Source organism: Brachionichthys hirsutus, chromosome 8, assembly GCF_040956055.1.
Source record: "Brachionichthys hirsutus isolate HB-005 chromosome 8, CSIRO-AGI_Bhir_v1, whole genome shotgun sequence".
NCBI classification, from domain to species: domain Eukaryota; kingdom Metazoa; phylum Chordata; class Actinopteri; order Lophiiformes; family Brachionichthyidae; genus Brachionichthys; species Brachionichthys hirsutus.
This window is the reverse complement of record NC_090904.1, coordinates 1,978,367-1,996,271: the sequence shown is the minus strand read 5'-3', so window position 1 is coordinate 1,996,271 and position 17,905 is coordinate 1,978,367. Positions and strand designations below refer to the sequence as shown.

The 17,905-nt window shown below is 49.8% G+C and overlaps 2 protein-coding genes across 2 annotated transcripts in view; both read right to left on the bottom strand.

The window, feature by feature from the left end:
- Positions 1-4,029: 4,029 nt before the first annotated feature.
- On the bottom strand, positions 4,030-11,070 carry cept1b (choline/ethanolamine phosphotransferase 1b). Its single transcript, XM_068742511.1, has 9 exons — positions 10,880-11,070; positions 9,482-9,656; positions 8,501-8,648; positions 8,281-8,422; positions 7,816-7,900; positions 7,475-7,606; positions 6,547-6,705; positions 5,646-5,771; positions 4,030-4,469 (listed from the first exon to the last, which is right to left on the bottom strand). The coding sequence occupies exons 1-9, from the start codon at positions 11,068-11,070 to the stop codon at positions 4,344-4,346; spliced, it is 1,284 nt and encodes a 427-aa protein (XP_068598612.1). The 3' UTR covers positions 4,030-4,343.
- Positions 11,071-15,567: 4,497 nt separating this feature from the next.
- Positions 15,568-17,905, bottom strand: part of LOC137898618 (plasma membrane calcium-transporting ATPase 1-like) — a 29,725-nt gene continuing 27,387 nt past the window's right edge. Inside the window, exon 22 of the mRNA XM_068742661.1 lies at positions 15,568-16,357. Within this exon, the coding sequence (XP_068598762.1) occupies positions 16,248-16,357 (110 nt within the window). The 3' untranslated portion in view covers positions 15,568-16,247. The remainder of the gene's footprint in view (positions 16,358-17,905) is intronic.

Sequence of the window (17,905 nt, the reverse complement as noted above, 5' to 3'; positions counted from 1 at the left end):
ACATTACTAAAAACAGACGTGAACTAGCGAAAAGCAAATAAAAAAAACAAACGTCTTTGGAGAGCTTCTCTGCTAATGGGAAATTCCAACTGAGGAGGAGGAGGAAGAAAATAAAACATATTTTAACAGACAAACCAGGAGTCAGAGTTAAAACTCGGGTTTATCTACAGCTGATTAGCTTCGTTAACGAGGCAACGATGGGTTCGAAACTGCTTCGGCACATAGAGACCAAGAACCCTGGATTAAAAGACAAGAATGCGGAATTTATGAAACAAAAAAACATGAACATTAAGGGCGGAAGCGATTATTGAGACCACAACTAATGGTAAGTAGATATTGGTGTAATACTTGTTTAATAGTTATTGCAAGTGCGTAATATAAAGTTTATTGGCAAGATTATAGTCCTTTTTTTATTTAATTACCACCCCACGTCGGACGTCGACGGAATAAACATAATCTATAGCAAATAAAGGAAACCAAGACATGCAAACAGACTAAGTAACTGCTAGGAATGATAAATGGGATCCACTTCACGGGGCCCAAAGCGCTTTGCATCAGGCCTTCACACACCAGTGGGTGACTGGGTCCACTGGTGGGTTTGCAAGACGCTGCCAGACCCACTGGGAACAAGTTGGGGTTCAGTGCCTTGCCCAAGGACACTTCAACATGTGGACAGTCAGATTCGAACCACTGACCTACTGGTCACTGGCCAACCCACTCTACCAACTGAGCCACAGCCGCCTAAGAAGAAAATGACCGTCAATATTTTTTTTAAATCCATCAGTCAGTGACTGCCCAGCCAGTCAGCCTACGTCATTCTCAGCCACGCCCCCACTCCCCCCTTACTACCAACTGATACTTTAAAGGTGACATATTATACCCTTCTACAAGTTAAAGCATTCCCAAACACTGATATGAAATATCTGTGCCAGTCTTTGGTCCAAATAGCAAACAGATGCTGCAGGACAGCGTCCCTCATTTCTGTCTCAAACAGATGCTGCAGGACAGCGTCCCTCATTTCTGTCTCAAACCGATGTTGCAGGACAGCGTCCCTCATTTCTGTCTCAAACCGATGTTGCAGGACAGCGTCCCTCATTTCTGTCTCAAACAGATGCTGCAGGACAGCGTCCCTCATTTCTGTCTCAAACAGATGCTGCAGGACAGCGTCCCTCATTTCTGTCTCAAACCGATGTTGAAGGACAGCGTCCCTCATTTCTGTCTCAAACCGATGTTGCAGGACAGCGTCCCTCATTTCTGTCTCAAACAGATGCTGCAGGACAGCGTCCCTCATTTCTGTCTCAAACAGATGCTGCAGGACAGCGTCCCTCATTTCTGTCAGGCGAGGGCAGGAACGGAGATCGACCGGCAGGTGAGGGCAGGAACGGAGATCGACCGGCAGGTGAGGGCAGGAACGGAGATCGACCGGTAAACGGAGAGCCCCTCCTTCCGGCTCAGCTTCCTCGTCACCACCACGGTGAAGAGAGCGCAGACACAGGGACGCACGCACATCTTGTGCACGTTCCCCGGGCCATCAAGCCGAGAGGGATTCCTTCCAGACGTGTTTCAGGGGGAGATTACAGACCTACCAAACTACCAAGGATTCACTGGGTGGTTTATTTAGCTGTTTTCACCGTAGTAGTGTAGAAACATGGGAAAGCGAGCTTTTCATATGTCCCCTTTAAACCCGACAACGCTGCCGTCCCTCTCCTGAAATAATCGTCAGCCACACAGCGCTTACAACCATTTCCTCGTGCGGCGGAACCTGCATCATAACTTTCAGAGGTTTGATGAAAGGCGTCGCCATTTTTTCACAGACTTGTTAACTCTGAGCAGAAGCCTCGACGCTCAGCAGCGTCTGTGCAGCCGGATCCTGCGAGCTCCCCCCCCCGCACCGTCCACCGGCCGGGCCCGACAGACACGCGAGGCCCAACATCAGTCACTCACAACCGGAGAACCACCGAACGCTCAACGAAACAGCGGCATTACCTCCTAAAGCTGCTGGTCCGGCATCCTCCAGTCACTGCTGCGCCGACAACAGACGGTAAAATGGCCGCTACAACCGCTGTGTGTGTAGCAGGCAGGCGGAGGAGGCGGGGACCGCTGGCGAGAGGAGAGGAGGCGGGGCCTGTCACCCTGACGACGGCTGGGGACGGCAGAAGATGAAGATGAAAAATGATCCAAAAACATTCACCGAAGTTGCACGTTTTTGAATGTGGGAGGAAAACCCCGGAGAAAAAGCACGCAGGCAAGGAGAGCATAGAAACTCCCCACAGATCGAACCAGATAGCCCCCCCCCAGTGGGGACAGTTCACCGTTCAGCAGCTCCAAAGGCAAAGTAAAGGGACAATTAAGCAAACATTAAAATACAGTAATGAGTACAATCCGTTCCGAGCTCGTAACTCAGATCAGTCAAATCAATGTTTCCCATATCAAATAACTGAAAACAATTAAATCCGCTCTGGCCTCTAAAAACACTCAATTCAACGCTGATAACAGGAAAAAATGTTTTACATTGTTATATAGATGTACACAAAATTATATAATAAATTATATGCAGGTATTACTGTAATAAAAAATGTGTTTTTTTTATGAGATTAATTTCAAGACAGGCGACATCGCTAACAGCTGTGAGCAGTGTGGGGGGGGGTACGACACACGGTACGTAACCCTTGATGAAGTACTTGTACATAAACTTTGTGTTCTTGATAGCATTCTTTGAGGATTGCACACGTTGATGTACTCCGCTCGTACTGGCGTGTCCCATCACTTACGGACACCACGGTCACGTTGACTTTGATAACTAGAAAGACAATCAGAGATTGCAGACTCCGCCTCCAAAAGACTATTGGATCTTGTGAGACAGTAAACAGGGCTTCCGGATCAAAGGGGCCAAACCTGCTCTAGCTTGCTGCTCCGGAACGTACTACAAGACACCTTCTGGACTCTTTTTCCCATCATGCCATTCGTGTCCCTCCCTCTTAAAGTGACACTTTACAGCACAGGCACAATTCCAGATGTAAAAAAAATAATTCTAGAATCTGGATCCAGATCCGGATCAACGCCATTCTCAGGGAGGACCGAGCCACGGACAGAACCTTGCTTGTGTAAAAATGTCAAGTCGATTGGGTTACTAGTTTTTGAGTTATGCGCTCGGACAAACAAAGAAACAAACAAACAGACAGACAAACGCACCCGATTGCAATACCCTCGCCTCCGCTTCGGCGAGGGTAATGACCCTGAGGCGAGTCACCTGAGTCTGAGGATCGATGAGCCTGAAGGGGAAACACACAGATCAGGAGCAGAGGGAGAGACTCGTTACCTGATCGGTCTCAGGTAAACCCAGGCAGAGACTAAAGTCTGCAGGGTGGAGCTCAGAGAGGGTCCTTCACCCACTCCTGAGCCTGAGGGTTCCACGCCGACCTCGGGGGCCCCTTACGGCCCTTCACCCACGCAGCCATGCATCAGTGGACTGAGCTGACCTTGTTGAAATGACCCGGCGGCCGGTGGCGCCTCTTTACCCGACACTCATCCCTCTTCGTCCACTTTGCGGGACGTTTTGTTGACTGTAGCACTGTCGCTCATAGAATTTCACTCTGGGATCAATGAAAGTATTCTGATGATCCCCTTGAGCCTCAGCTTGGTGGGGGAGGTGGGGTGCCAGACTGGCCCCCGGGGCCGTGCTGCCAGTTTAGTCTCGCAGGGTCTCCAACGGGTCCTCGGTGACGTGGCAGACTAAGAGAAGTTCAAAAACCCCGATGACAGAATGAAGAGAAGGACCGTGACGTCACCCGGTCTGGCCCCACCCTGATTGGGAGGGGCCCCTGATTGGGAGGAGTCAAACATATTTTTCTGGATGCTTCTAAAGGACTTCCATCCAGGACTACAAACAGCACCTCGTCCAATAAGAGTCCCCGGTTTCACCGAGTCGCTCCATTGGACGTATCAGTGAATGTAAAGAAACATTAATCATCGACTGTGTGTGTGTGTGTGTGTGTGTGACGTGCACGAGAAGCTTTAAACTCAGACAGCTGGAATCACGGTTTATAACTTTAAAGAGAAGCAGGCAAGACGTTCGATATTTACAACAGCGAAAGGGCAAGTTCTGCAAATGTTACAAAGAATCAGCCGTAAAAAGCAAAGACCTCGATTCATCTCCTCTGAAAGAACACTTGAGTCCGTTTCCTCGAGCGTTCCGAGCAGCACCAGAACTCTCCGGAAAGTTTTCAGGAGGATTCTCAGCGCCGCGGCAGAAAACTGGACAAATTCAATTCTGCTGCGGTGGAAAAAGAAATGAGGAGCGTAATATTCCAGTGTCCTCGTCTTCAACTTCAGCGGGGGGGGGGTTAGGAGCGAGGAGCTGAACGGAGCACTGAGCGAGGCTGGATTTTAAACACAAAGATGTGAAGATGGCAGGCAATCTGGTGGCAGACGCTGACGGAGTACCGCAGCAAGTCAAAGAAGGAGAGGATCTGGAAGGGAAGAGAAGAGAAGAAGAATCAGAAGATAATCCCGCTGGGATTATTTATTATCAGGATACGGCCGCTCCTTAGTGACAGTTCGGTTCTGCAGACCCCGTCGCCAAACAATTTCGTCGTTAAACCAAACTCCTGTTGACCAACAGCAAAAATGTTTACCCCGCGATGCACTGGAAACGCCTCCGGTTTAAACCCCGCCTCTCATCCATAGAAAGGCTGGGATAGGCTCCAGAAACACCCGTGACCCAGGAAACAGCGATTCCTCGTTGAATGGGTAACGTAGACGTTTCCTGGTATCCACCCTGCAGGTCACGGTTCTGTTGGAGCCTATCCCAGCCTCCCTGTGCCTTCGGGTCGGTACCGGTGTCTCAGTGCAGCGTGCACCCTGGGAGGGGCCCTGGATGGAGCTCCGACCCGAGACGCCATTGTTCTTCTTGGGGGATTCAACGCTCATTTGGGCAGTGTGACCGTGAGATTTGGAGGGGGGGGGGCGATTAGGATCAATGCCCGGCCCGATCTGAAGGCGGGTGGCGTTCTGTTGTTTGATTTCTGTGCTCGTCAATAATGAACATCTTGTTCGAGCACAGGGACGTCCAGGTGCGTGTTGGACTTGGGCCGGACTGCCCTTCATCACCGGTTCTGTTCATATCTCTAGGTGCAGCCAGGGGCCGGAGGGGGGCCTGGGTCATGACCGAACGGACACGATCCCGGATACAAGCGGTCTAAGTGAGTTCCCTCCGCAGGATGGCTGGACGCACCCTGAGAGACGGGGAGGGGGAGGAGCTCAGTAACCGCTGCTCCTCCACACCGAGAGGAGTCAGCTGGGGCATCGATTTCAGATGCCTCCTGGACGCCTCCCTGGGGAGGTGCCCCAGGCATGTCCCACCAGGAGGAGGCCACGGGGAAGACGCAGGACACGCTGGAGAGCTCGTCTCTCTGCTGACCTGGGAACGCATCGGAAGAGCGGGAGGAGCTGGAAGTCTGGAAATCCCAGCCCAGACTGTTGCCTCCGTGGCCCGACCTTGGAATATTGTAACGCTGTAATCTCAATTATCTGTTACGTACAATGAGCTAAATAATTTAAATAGATATGAAGTATTTAAAAATATCCTCCAAACCAGCACAACAGTAGTACCACTACTGTAGTAGTAGTGGGTTGGGTTGACTTACCAGTGCGATCCAAAGAACGAGGTACTCATCAATGAAACTATTGAAATACTGATCCAGGAACAGCAAGCCTGGTCCGAGGAAGGCCAAGTCATGGAGATGCATCTCACTTTTTGTCATATGTGCTACCTGCAGGCAGACAGAAGAACATTCACACACGAATGGGAAAGAACATTCACACAGAAACGGGAAAGAACATTCACACACGAATGGGTTAGGGAATCTCAAACATTTAACTTTGGGAGCGTAAAAGCCGTCTAGTTTTTAGCTGGTCATTTACGACAGTCCTGTGTTCACATTCCTTCCTTTAAAAGGTCCCATATTATAAAAACTCACTTTCCCATGTTTCTACACTACTACGGTGAAAACAGCTAAATAAACCACCCAGTGAATCCTTCGTAGTTTGGTAGGTCTGTAATCTCCCCCTGAAACACGTCTGGAAGGAATCCCTCTCGGCTTGATGGCCGGGGGGACAGAAAAGACAGAAATGAGGGACGCTGTCCTGCAGCATCTGTCTGAGACAGAAATGAGGGACGCTGTCCTGCAGTATCTGTTTGAGACAGAAATGAGGGACGCTGTCCTGCAGCATCTGTTTAAGACAGAAATGAGGGACGCTGTCCTGCAGCATCTGTCTGAGACAGAAATGAGGGACGCTGTCCTGCAGTATCTGTTTGAGACAGAAATGAGGGACGCTGTCCTGCAGCATCTGTTTGCTATTTTGACCAAAGACTGGCTCAAATATTTCATACAAGTATCTGAGAACTGCGTTAACTTAGGTTATAATATGGGACCTTTAACATGATGGTTCTATTCCTTTTAATTAATGCGGTTACAATCAGATCTCGTCGACTGGAAATAGAGATTAAGAACAGACAGGAGAGAAAACCGTCATTGATTAACTTACAACTAATTTATTGGTGATTTTGGCTGAGACGAAGCCGAAGGCCAGGATGTAAAGACATGGATGTTTCTCAAAGAGCTGGACTGCAGACTTCTTGTATATCATCATGGCTAAAATGATAACTGATCCAATGTGTAAGACTGGAGAGAGGACGCTGGTGCCCTGCAGAGACACAGAGACACAGAGACACTAGAAGGACAGCAGCAGGAAGACACAGAGGGAAATCACAAAGAGCAAAAACCAACAATCAGCAAGTCCAGTGGGTTCCTCCTCAGCCCAGGGAGCCTCCTGCACTATGAGACCATCGTCCTCCTCAGCCCAGGGAGCTTCCTGCACTATGAGACCATCGTCCTCCTCAGCCCAGGGAGCTTCCTGCACTATGAGACCATCGTCCTCCTCAGCCCAGGGAGCTTCCTGCACTATGAGACCATCGTCCTCCTCAGCCCAGGGAGCTTCCTGCACTATGAGACCATCGTCCTCCTCAGCCCAGGGAGCTTCCTGCACTATGAGACCATCGTCCTCCTCAGCCCAGGGAGCTTCCTGCACTATGAGACCATCGTCCTCCTCAGCCCAGGGAGCTTCCTGCACTATGAGACCATCGTCCTCCTCAGCCCAGGGAGCTTCCTGCACTATGAGACCATCGTCCTCCTCAGCCCAGGGAGCTTCCTGCACTATGAGACCATCGTCCTCCTCAGACCAGGGAGCTTCCTGCACTATGAGACCATCGTCCTCCTCGGCCCAGGGAGCTTCCTGCACTATGAGACCATCGTCCTCCTCAGACCAGGGAGCTTCCTGCACTATGAGACCATCGTCCTCCTCAGCCCAGGGAGCTTCCTGCACTATGAGACCATCGTCCTCCTCAGCCCAGGGAGCTTCCTGCACTATGAGACCATCGTCCTCCTCAGACCTGGGGGGGCTCCAGGAGACTTACTGCTATTGTCGATCCGTTTTTGCCAACACCTCCAGTAAAGATAACTCTGAAGTAATTGGTGCAGGAGAACACGGCTCCCAGGAAAGTGCAGATGGCAGGAACAATTTTCATCTGGATATTTAGGATGGGAATCTAGAAGTCAAGACCAGAAAACACGGTTTCAGACGCAGCCGTAAAACGACAAGATGATCAGTTCTTACAGCAGAGTCACTTCTAAAAAGATCACAAGCGTTCAGATTAACAGGTTTTAGGTTACATTTCAGATTAACGGCTTTACATTTCAGATTATCAGAGCGAAGCAGCTGGAACAAAGAGTTTTAACGAGAAGGAACCAACGTTACCAGCGAGTGCCAGAAAGTCGATCCTCCCACAGCGGCCAGGAGATAGACGATGATGATGAAGAGCTGGACCTCAGTCACGTCGATGCTGAGGGTGAAGAGCAAGCACAGATTAGAGGGGGCCACAGAGATTACAGAGACGGTGAGGATGGGCGGGGGAAAACTCGAGTTTTAGCAAAACGAATCGATAAAATCGATTTCATTTCCAGCCCTCATGTAATGCTCAGAGAAAGTGTGTGTGTGTGTGTGTGTGCACACATGCACATACGCTCCTCTTCTTCAGATACGTTCACTTAAACTGACAATAATGGGAGTGGAGGAACTCTAGAACGTTTTGTTTTAAATGGAACACGATGAAGGACAAAACTCCTACGATGAATATTCATAAAAAAAACCACCAGAACCATTTGTGATCAAACGACCTTCCAACAAGCCCAAGCAGCAAAAAGAAAGCAGCCGTGAACTCACATGCCGAAGCGCAGCGTTCCCGACACGTAGGTTTGCCAGTGGGCACAGTAGAACATGAACATCCCAGCGAAGCAGCAGAAGAACATCCAGTCGGGGTTGGTGCCCATCTGCACCGCGATCGTGGTTCCCAGCACAACAAACACTGCAGAGGACACGGTGGAAGAACGCCTTCAGGTGCCATGCTCAAAGAGGAACAGCGTGGAAGAACGCGGACACTGACCAGTGGACAGAGAATCACAGCCGTGGTCAAACAGCTCCCCCAGTGGAGAGCAGCTGTTGGTGCGTCTGGCCTGCTTCCCGTCAATGGCGTCCAACGACTGGTAAACAAAAAGTCCTGCGGCAGACAGCAGGTATGCCCAGAGAGGAGCCTGAAAGCACACACAGACACAGGAGCCGGGGGGGGGTCACTCGAACTCGAATGAATATCAGCAACATATTTCTGGTGCTTCACAACAAAACGGAGTTCTACCGTTTTATTCAAAAATTGAAGACAATGAGGATTTGTTCAAAATGTCAGAACAAAAAGAGAACGAGTCCACATCTTGTACAGCAGAACGAGATCTCACACCGATTTTCATAAAGTTCACCTCACTTGAATCTAGTGTTGGTGCTCGCCCTACGCAAGCAGGCGGTGGGTTTAATTGTGCTCCGTTACTTACATACAGTACAACACAAACTACTGCCGTAGTTTCCTCGCCACAGCAAATCAACGTCCTCCACTTCACCCTGTCCTTTGCATCGTCCTCCCCAACACCTTTTCGAGAGCAGACCTCCACTTCTCTAAATTATGCTCTTAGAAATGTCCTTATTTTGAAAGAAAAGCACTGTTTTTCAACGAAGATAACTTGAAACTCATCAGAAACACTCTCTCGACATTGCTAATGTGGTAAATGACTATTCTCCCTGCAAATGTCTGGTTTTTGGTGATCAAGCTACAAAGAGAGCTAGCTGCTAGGGGGAAAGCACTATTGATCACATATGATCAATAATCAACAAACATCACTGTTCCATAGAAAGTGTCCAGCAGCGGAAAGAACGTCATCTTGTCCTTTCCTGTTGACCTTTGAACATTTCATTGACGGTACTGGGCGTGGTTAACAGGTCAGTGTCGCGATGATGGAAACCGGGTTTAGCGGTGCCGTTTGCTGTTATAGTGGACTGGTGGACATGTCCGATAGAACCGCTGTAAATGACCACTAACCTGTTCAGTGGCGGTTGGGCAGTAGTACACAAGCACAAGGGTCGTAAAGAAATTGGTAACCAGGCCAATAATGGTGATGAGATTAGGGGCAATCCAGGAAGGGACTTGTGCCACCAGCCATTCCCAGTAATGCTGCATCATGGGCTCGAGCAAGGAGCGGCCAGCGCTGCTGTACCTGCAGGGCGAGAGAACGCTGCCAAGCTCACACTCGTGATCAATTCCTCACATTTACACACTCACAGCTGAAAGCAAAAGTATTCCACCGAGTATTAAAAGTATTGCCAACAAGAAGTCGGACCTGCCCGGAGAAGACTTCCACTGAGCTACCAGCAGTGAAACACTCCACATTTCAAACGCGGTCAGGTTGGCGTGCTACGGCCCATTAGAGCGGTGTAAAGGCAGATCCTTCCGCCTGAGGCCAGGATCAAAGGTTGCGAGGTTAAATCCATCAATCAATCTGGATCTCAGAACGATTCAATGAACAGGAAATCAATAGTTAGAGACCTGAACTAAAAGCACATTCAGTTCAGTTTGTTGATTTTTTGCCTTTCTTGAATAATTATCAACGTAATTAAAGCAACAATTTAAAATTCTAGGGGCGAGTTTGGCGCTTCAGGAGTCTTGTTAGGGGGGCCGAACCTCCGTGAGCCTTCCTCTGAGACGATGATGATGGTGAAACGAGGAGGTTATTACTAGTGTTATCTAGACTCCTTGTTTTTACATTGAAACCAATTATTTTTTACAAACGTCAGAGACTGTAAAAACTACAATTACCAGGTGTGTTTCACCAAAAACTACAATTACCAGGTGTGTTTCACCAAAAACTACAATTACCAGGTGTGTTTCACCAAAAACTACAATTACCAGGTGTGTTTCACCAAAAACTACAATTACCAGGTGTGTTTCACCTTCAAAACGGTTCTTGATGAACGTTTGACGAACCAGTAACCAAATCCATCGAAATGATAGTGTCCCCGTTACCGGGTCGGGGGCGTCGCCCGCCAGGTTGACCGATGGTCCCCGTTACCGGGTCGGGGGCGTCGCCCGCCAGGTTGACTGACGGAGTCCCCTTTACCGGGTCGGGGGCGTCGCCCGCCAGGTTGACTGACGGAGTCCCCTTTACCGGGTCGGGGGCGTCGCCCGGCAGGTTGGCTGATGGTCCCCGTTACCGGGTCGGGGGCGTCGCCCGCCAGGTTGACTGATGGTCCCCGTTACCGGGTCGGGGGCGTCGCCCGCCAGGTTGACTGATGGTCCCCGTTACCGGGTCGGGGGCGTCGCCCGCCAAGTTGACTGATGGTCCCCGTTACCGGGTCGGGGGCGTCGCCCGCCAGGTTGACTGATGGTCCCCGTTACCGGGTCGGGGGCCCCTTTCTTCTGATGACCAGGACTCATCCTCACCTGTGTTCCTCCAGTCTCTTTAGCTGGTGCCGAGATAAGGGGGGTGACGGGAGCTCGACCAGCCTGCGCAGCGCCCCGGGGGCCATCCAGCAGCCGGGCCCCATGCCCACGCCCCGCCCGGGGTCCTTGTCCTGGTCAAGGCCTTGGCGAGAGCGCGGCCCCCTCCCTTGCTGCTGCGGCGTTGTGCTCATGATGACCCCCTCCCCGCCGGCCTGGACCCTGGCGCTGCCCCTGCCACTGTCCTGTCAAAGGAGCAAAGGAGCAAAGGATCCATGGGGGGGGGGGGGGGTAGACCAGGAACAAGTTTGGGACTATTAGTTATTTCATTTTATTACTCCCCCAAGAAGGAAGCCTTTCCTGCTGGATTGGATTAAAGAAGTTCATAGAAAGAGTTTGACAAGGTGTGCGCGCTGCCGCGGGGGGGTCAGGTGTGCGCGCCTACCATATCCCCTCTGACACAAGCCGACAGGACTGATCAATAACGAGCAGCTAAAATGCAGATCCCCCCCCCCCCTTATCGGTGGCTCCGCAGCGCGTCCGATGCTAAACCCGAACATTCGTCTCGCAGGGACGCTCGACGCTAGAAGCTCATGTTTCCATCTCGCGTTCCTGATCAAAACAAGCCCCGAGACACCCCCTCCCCGTGAATCCTGTTTGCGCTAGCCTGCCAGCTAACCGCACAGATAACGGAGGTAAAGGTCCACTGACCGGGATCCAGAGGAAGGCCGCGGGCAAAGGGAGCTCGACAGGAGGCTTCGCTGGACGGACAGTCAAGCAGGAAGCCGCTGGAGCTGGACCAGCGTCCTCGGCTAACACGGGACGGGACGGGACGGGACCGGTACCGCGGCGGCTGTCAAAGAGAGCAAGGCAGCTAGCACGGAAGTCTCGCGAAGCTAGCACGGAAGTCTCGCGAAGCTAGCTATTGTGTAGGAGCTAATTTTGCCCTGAGGTCTGTCTTACAGGGAGTTATCCTCGAATACCTGCCAGCGAGGGCGAGCCCGAGGTTAATTTTGCCCTGAGGTCTGTCTTACAGGCAGTTATCCTCGAATACCTGCCAGCGAGGTCGAGCCCGAGGTTAATTTTGCCCTGAGGTCTGTCTTACAATATAAATGGTTTGTTTGTTTTTCTGTTTGTCGACTTATAGCGAGATACCTCAAAAGGTTCTGCGCGGAGCAAATTTTGGGAATCTTACCAGGAATAGTTGATTACATTTGGGTGATGATCCAGAAGAGATCCCAGATTCTGGATCAATTTGAAATTTGCAATCAATGGAGCTTCAGAATTTGTTCCTCAATATTTCGGTTGATTATTGACAGTGGGGGCCTCTATCTCACCACCGCATTCTCATGGATGAATAACGCCACCAGCCTGGTCAAGAAGGCTCACAAAGGCCTCTTCTTCCCGAGGACACCGAGGAGACGTCACCACAGCTGGGCCCTCTCGATGCGGAGGAGCAGCGGCTCTCCTCCTCCGACGCTTCAGTGATGTCTTTATTTACAGCACAATGGACACTGACCCGACCTTATAACCACCATCTCACGTCTTCCCCCGCCACTGTCCAAACCCGGAGAAGAAAGGCTCACCCCTCGTGTCAGGTGTCAAAGTAAACCGTGGTGTGCATCACATGCCGGGTGGTGACACCGCTAGAGCCAGTGACGCATCCCTGCCATCGGTGGACCAGGGTGGACCCCGCCTCCCGCTCATAGACTTCTGGGATACCACCCGATGATCGGTGCACAGATCATAGGTGCACTTCTCCTCTTCTAGCAATTATTTTAGTGTTTATTAGCTAATTTATTATTTCCTTATTCGTACTTATTAACAACCTGGGTTATTTCTAAAGTTAAATCTTAAGTTTGAACCCAAACTTAAGCTGTACTACAGCGTGTACTACAGCGTGTAGCCGCATGGTGGCGGTGGAGTACTAAGAAGCCGATGACGGTGAGGAAGCAGAGCGAGGAGCACAGAACTGCCGGGCTGATAACGCTGATCCATTTTAACTTGCAATACATTCGATCAGGGGAGGCAGAGCCTCAACTGCCTCACGAAGAGGCAAAAGTGATGAAATAAAATTATTTATAATATTGATTTTTCTTTTTAAATTGTTCATCAAAATATCTGAATTAGCATATTTCCTGTTAAAATAGATGGACAAGAGGAGCAGCTTCACTTCATCGTTATAAACTTACAGACCCGAGACCACACACACACACACACGCATACGTGCGCACACACACACACACCTACACACACGTATACGCACACAAAATTGACACTGATTTATTTGAAATTCCAATGGCTTTATTTTATGTATATATATATTTTATAGTTATTATATATATGTATTTATATTATATATATTTATGTAACAATGTTTACTCAGTTGATTATCATCTTTTGTTCAGCTTAAGTTAACATGACACTAAGACCATACAATATCATATCATACAAATGAGTAAAGAAAGCAGCGCGTGTGCACGCACACACACACACATCATGTACAGTTGTTGTCATGGTTATTGGAAAGACCTTCAAAAGGAAAAAAAAGTGGACAAAGACTGAGTTGAGCAAACGGAGTGAGAGGGTGAGGAAGAGGATGCGAGGAAGCAGATGAAGATGAAGATGAAGAGCTGGAGTGAATCTGGAGGATTCTGTTGCATAGATTGAAGCAAACAGGAAGGAGCAATTCAATGAGCGTGAACGAGGAAGAGGATCCACCCAGAGGAAGCACTACCCCCCCCCCCCCCCCCCCCACACACACACACACACACACAACAACAAACAAGGAAGCACAGGACATTTTATTTTGTCTCAAACAATCCAGAACCTGCAGCAGTAGAAAGTGATGAGCGTGCTCACATCGAGCAGGTAGAACATCCCCACGGGTCACGCTGTAGTGAGCTGGAGCAGTGGTTAGTGAGCTGCTGCAGCTGATGGTGACATCAGTGGTTCAAAAATAAAAGTCCCGATGATAGTGGAAATATTCAATATTTCAAAGCAAAGCGAGGAACACAGTCGCGTTTAAATCATTGAATTTACATTCTGACGGATGATTTGCTGCTTTCTGTCATTTAAAGGTAAACTCGGGTCGTTTGGGTTTGAAACACAGATTATGACACATGATTGATCAATCCATTGATAGATATTGATTAAATAGCGTATAGTTTGCAGTTGATCAAACAGGGTCGATTGTTCTCGTTGCTCTTCAAGCAGGCTGGTAGAGATTAGCAGGAGAATGACGCGTTATGGAGATCAATGGATGTGATTGGTAAAATGATGACCAGAGTGGAGGACAGGGAGGCCGAACGAGCCCTGCACCCCCCCCCCCCCCCCCCACACACACACACACACACTGTAACTTCCTCACAGTGATGCGTGTTTCCGTCTCGGGGCGCCAACGCGACATCGATTTGAAAACAAGGAACATTTGGGATGTTTCATTCCGTACTAAAACATGCAGAACACAGAACATTGAACACGAACACGGAACAGTGTATCTCTACACAGAACACAACAGAACCAATCGCACCAGCTTGGACGTATTGCTTTAAACCACCAAAGTTTATATACATGTCATGCATGATATTATGTTTATACAAAAATAACACCAATGCATATTACTGGTTAGCACAGAAAACAAATCCTTCAGTCTCTTTTGAAGTACAATTGAGAAACCATATATATATATATATTTATATCTATTATGTATATACACATACATACATACTAGATATAAATATATGGCGCTAATATATAAATATATGATACATATCCTAAGTGCTCAGGACTTATTCCAGTTTATTTCATTTGAATGTGAATTTTGAGACGCGTCGCTCTGGGGGAGGAGCAGCGTCGACCACGGCGGCACAAGAAGCGGCTCGTTTTCCAGATCGTTAAAAGGAAAAAAAACGAGCCTCCATTGGGGTAGAACCCGGCCACGTTTTCAGCTGCTGCTGAGTCTGCTTTATATCTGCTGCTGTGCAGCGCCTCCGGTGGCAGGAAGGCGCACTACACCCAGCACAGCCACGCTGAGGACAAGCTTCTCCAAATATGTCAACAAGCCTGTACAGACGACGGGAAGAGAACGCAACTTTGGCAGATCCTTTTTTAAAGCTTTACTGGGTGACTTCTCCTGTCCGAAACACACACAGCTGCTACGCCGCATTCATTAAACCACAACATTTACATTGCACTGCCTGTAGGGGCACAGCAGGCTGCCAGATTCAGCAGCTGCACAAGAATTGAGGAAACACCATCATTTTGTCATTTCTACTGACATGGTAGGAAGAGGAAGTGATGTCACAAGGATTCACCGCTTCCTTTCTGCACAAGGTTCTGATGTGGGACGGCTTCCATGTCTCTGCCTTCTTTAGCAGTGAGCCGTCCCCTCCTTCGTTGAGTCACAGACGACACCTGCAATCTGTCAGGACTGCAACCCGAGGCCAGACCCAACGGCAGCAGGCCCGCTCTGGTCCGAGCCCACGGGTTTTAGGCATGCTGGCTCCAGGCCGGCTCCAGAACGCCGTGCGAGTCGCTTCATCGTGACCTTCAGTTGACTTTCTCAGCTGGACCCTCTTGAAAGGAGGCGGAGGCAGAAGCGGGACAGCCGGGAAACTGGATGAAGTCATTCAGAGAAATCAGCTGTAGTAGCCTCGAAGTAGAAAAACAAATCAACCCAGATTGGATGAACAATTATACACTTCCATTTAATGTTACATACAGTAAGCTGTACTCATGTTGCGTTTGCTGCTCATGGGGTGTGGAGAGATGGCGTAGCGTGTAGTGCATCACAACGTCGTAGATAAGGTGAATATACTTGTGTAAAAGGGGGCTGATGGGACGAGCTTGTTGAGATTCAAATTGAACGGCCAACAGGAAGTAAACAAGTCACTGTAGGTTTCTGAGCCCTAAAATCAGGCGACCAAGATGAGACGTGGCTGTAAAAAGACATAGTCCAGGTCAGAGTGATCTCGTTCAGGAGCTCTACTGTCACCACACGCCTCAGCCTGTACATGTATTTTCATATATCTCCAAAATAGTCAAAGTACTTATAAAAATACAGAAGAATTGTAAAAAAAATGAGCAAAACATTGAATTTTATATGAAAACCATGCAAGAGAGATTTCCCATATAGTGATAGTAACTCTAAGAGGGAATGGAGCAAGTGATGGGACGAAGGAAGCAGGGAAACGGCCACACATTTGCTTTTCATGTAAACATCGTCCAGTCCGGCAGTGACAACTGAACGTCTTCAACGTGCTTTTTGGTCATATTTGGAGTAAAGGGCCGGGAAGAAGGTCTGTGGGGACGACCCCGAGAGCAAAGAGATCAAAACCAATACAGGCAACCTATAAAATATGGCTCTGAGTTACATAGAAAAGCTCCGAGTCGTGGCAGGAACGTAGCAAAAGACTTCCCCACGAACAGGCGAGCTGGATTCTGGAACATCTGCACTGATTTGAGATTTGTCTTCAACGTGGACAGACTGTCCAAACCTTATTCAGAGATCCATCTACTTCCTGTATGTTGAACAGAACTTCCTGTTCTGTGACACCGACACAACCAACAATACAGTAATCCCCTATTTAACACAAAGAAGAGTTCCTTTAGACTTTATACGTTTATACCTGTGGGTGAAAAAATAAGACAAAGAGAAAGAACCGCAGGAGCTCAGAGGACAAACGTCCTCTCGAGCTGACGGACCTGATCGGCGTGTCTCCCAGGACACAAGCTATCCCGTCTCATTTGGGAAACCCTCGGGATGCACCGGAGAACGTCTGAGATGGAGCTCTAGTCCTTCATCTGGTCGCTGCTACCCGCTCTAATGGTCAACAGGTCCTCTCCTCATCATCCTTCATCCTGTAGCGGTAGCACTCTGCTAGCTTCCCCACATAGCTGCGACTAAAACTTGTTCCTCTGTGGCAATGGCACAGTGGCGCAGCAGTTAGTTGGTCACCTTACAGCACCACCGGCAGACCAGGATAGACAACGAAGGAGAGTCTTTAACTTAATTTATAAAACCATTTATAAAAGCCATCGTTCAGAGCCGAGCACACAAACAGACGCCATCCAGACTGGACGAAGGCGTCGAGTCGAGGAACACGTTGGTGCAGAGCAGCCGCTGCTCTACAGGTCAGTGCTGCTGCTCTACAGGTCAGCGGTGCTGCTCTACAGGTCAGTGCTGCTGCTCTACAGGTCAGCGGTGCTGCTCTACAGGTCAGTGCTGCTGCTCTACAGGTCAGTGCTGCTGCTCTACAGGTCAGTGCTGCTGCTCTACAGGTCAGTGCTGCTGCTCTACAGGTCAGCCGTGCTGCTCTACAGGTCAGCGGTGCTGCTCTACAGGTCAGCGGTGCTGCTCTACAGGTCAGTGCTGCTGCTCTACAGGTCAGTGCTGCTCTACAGGTCAGTGCTGCTGCTCTACAGGTCAGTGCTGCTGCTCTACAGGTCAGCGGTGCTGCTCTACAGGTCAGTGCTGCTGCTCTACAGGTCAGTGCTGCTGCTCTACAGGTCAGCCGTGCTGCTCTACAGGTCAGTGCTGCTGCTCTACAGGTCAGTGCTGCTGCTCTACAGGTCAGCCGTGCTGCTCTACAGGTCAGTGCTGCTGCTCTACAGGTCAACGGTGCTGCTCTACAGGTCAGTGCCGCTGCTCTACAGGTCAGCCGTGCTGCTCTACAGGTCAGCCGTGCTGCTCTACAGGTCAGTGCTGCTGCTCTACAGGTCAGCCGTGCTGCTCTACAGGTCAGTGCTGCTGCTCTACAGGTCAGCCGTGCTGCTCTACAGGTCAGCGGTGCTGCTCTACAGGTCAGTGCTGCTGCTCTACAGGTCAGTGCTGCTGCTCTACAGGTCAGTGCCGCTGCTCTACAGGTCAGCCGTGCTGCTCTACAGGTCAGCCGTGCTGCTCTACAGGTCAGTGCTGCTGCTCTACAGGTCAGCCGTGCTGCTCTACAGGTCAGCCGTGCTGCTCTACAGGTCAGTGCTGCTGCTCTACAGGTCAACGGTGCTGCTCTACAGGTCAGTGCCGCTGCT

What these genes read in the sequence shown, in the direction of transcription:
- cept1b (XM_068742511.1), bottom strand. Translation starts at nt 11,070, where the DNA reads ATGAGCACAACGCCGCAGCAGCAAGGGAGGGGGCCGCGCTCTCGCCAA. An exon ending in CGACTTTCTGGCACTCGCTG is followed by an intron (nt 7,607 to 7,815) that starts GTAACGTTGGTT and finishes CTTGACTTCTAG; the next exon opens with ATTCCCATCCTAAATATCCA. An exon ending in AAAACGGATCGACAATAGCA is followed by an intron (nt 6,706 to 7,474) that starts GTAAGTCTCCTG and finishes GTGTCTCTGCAG; the next exon opens with GGCACCAGCGTCCTCTCTCC.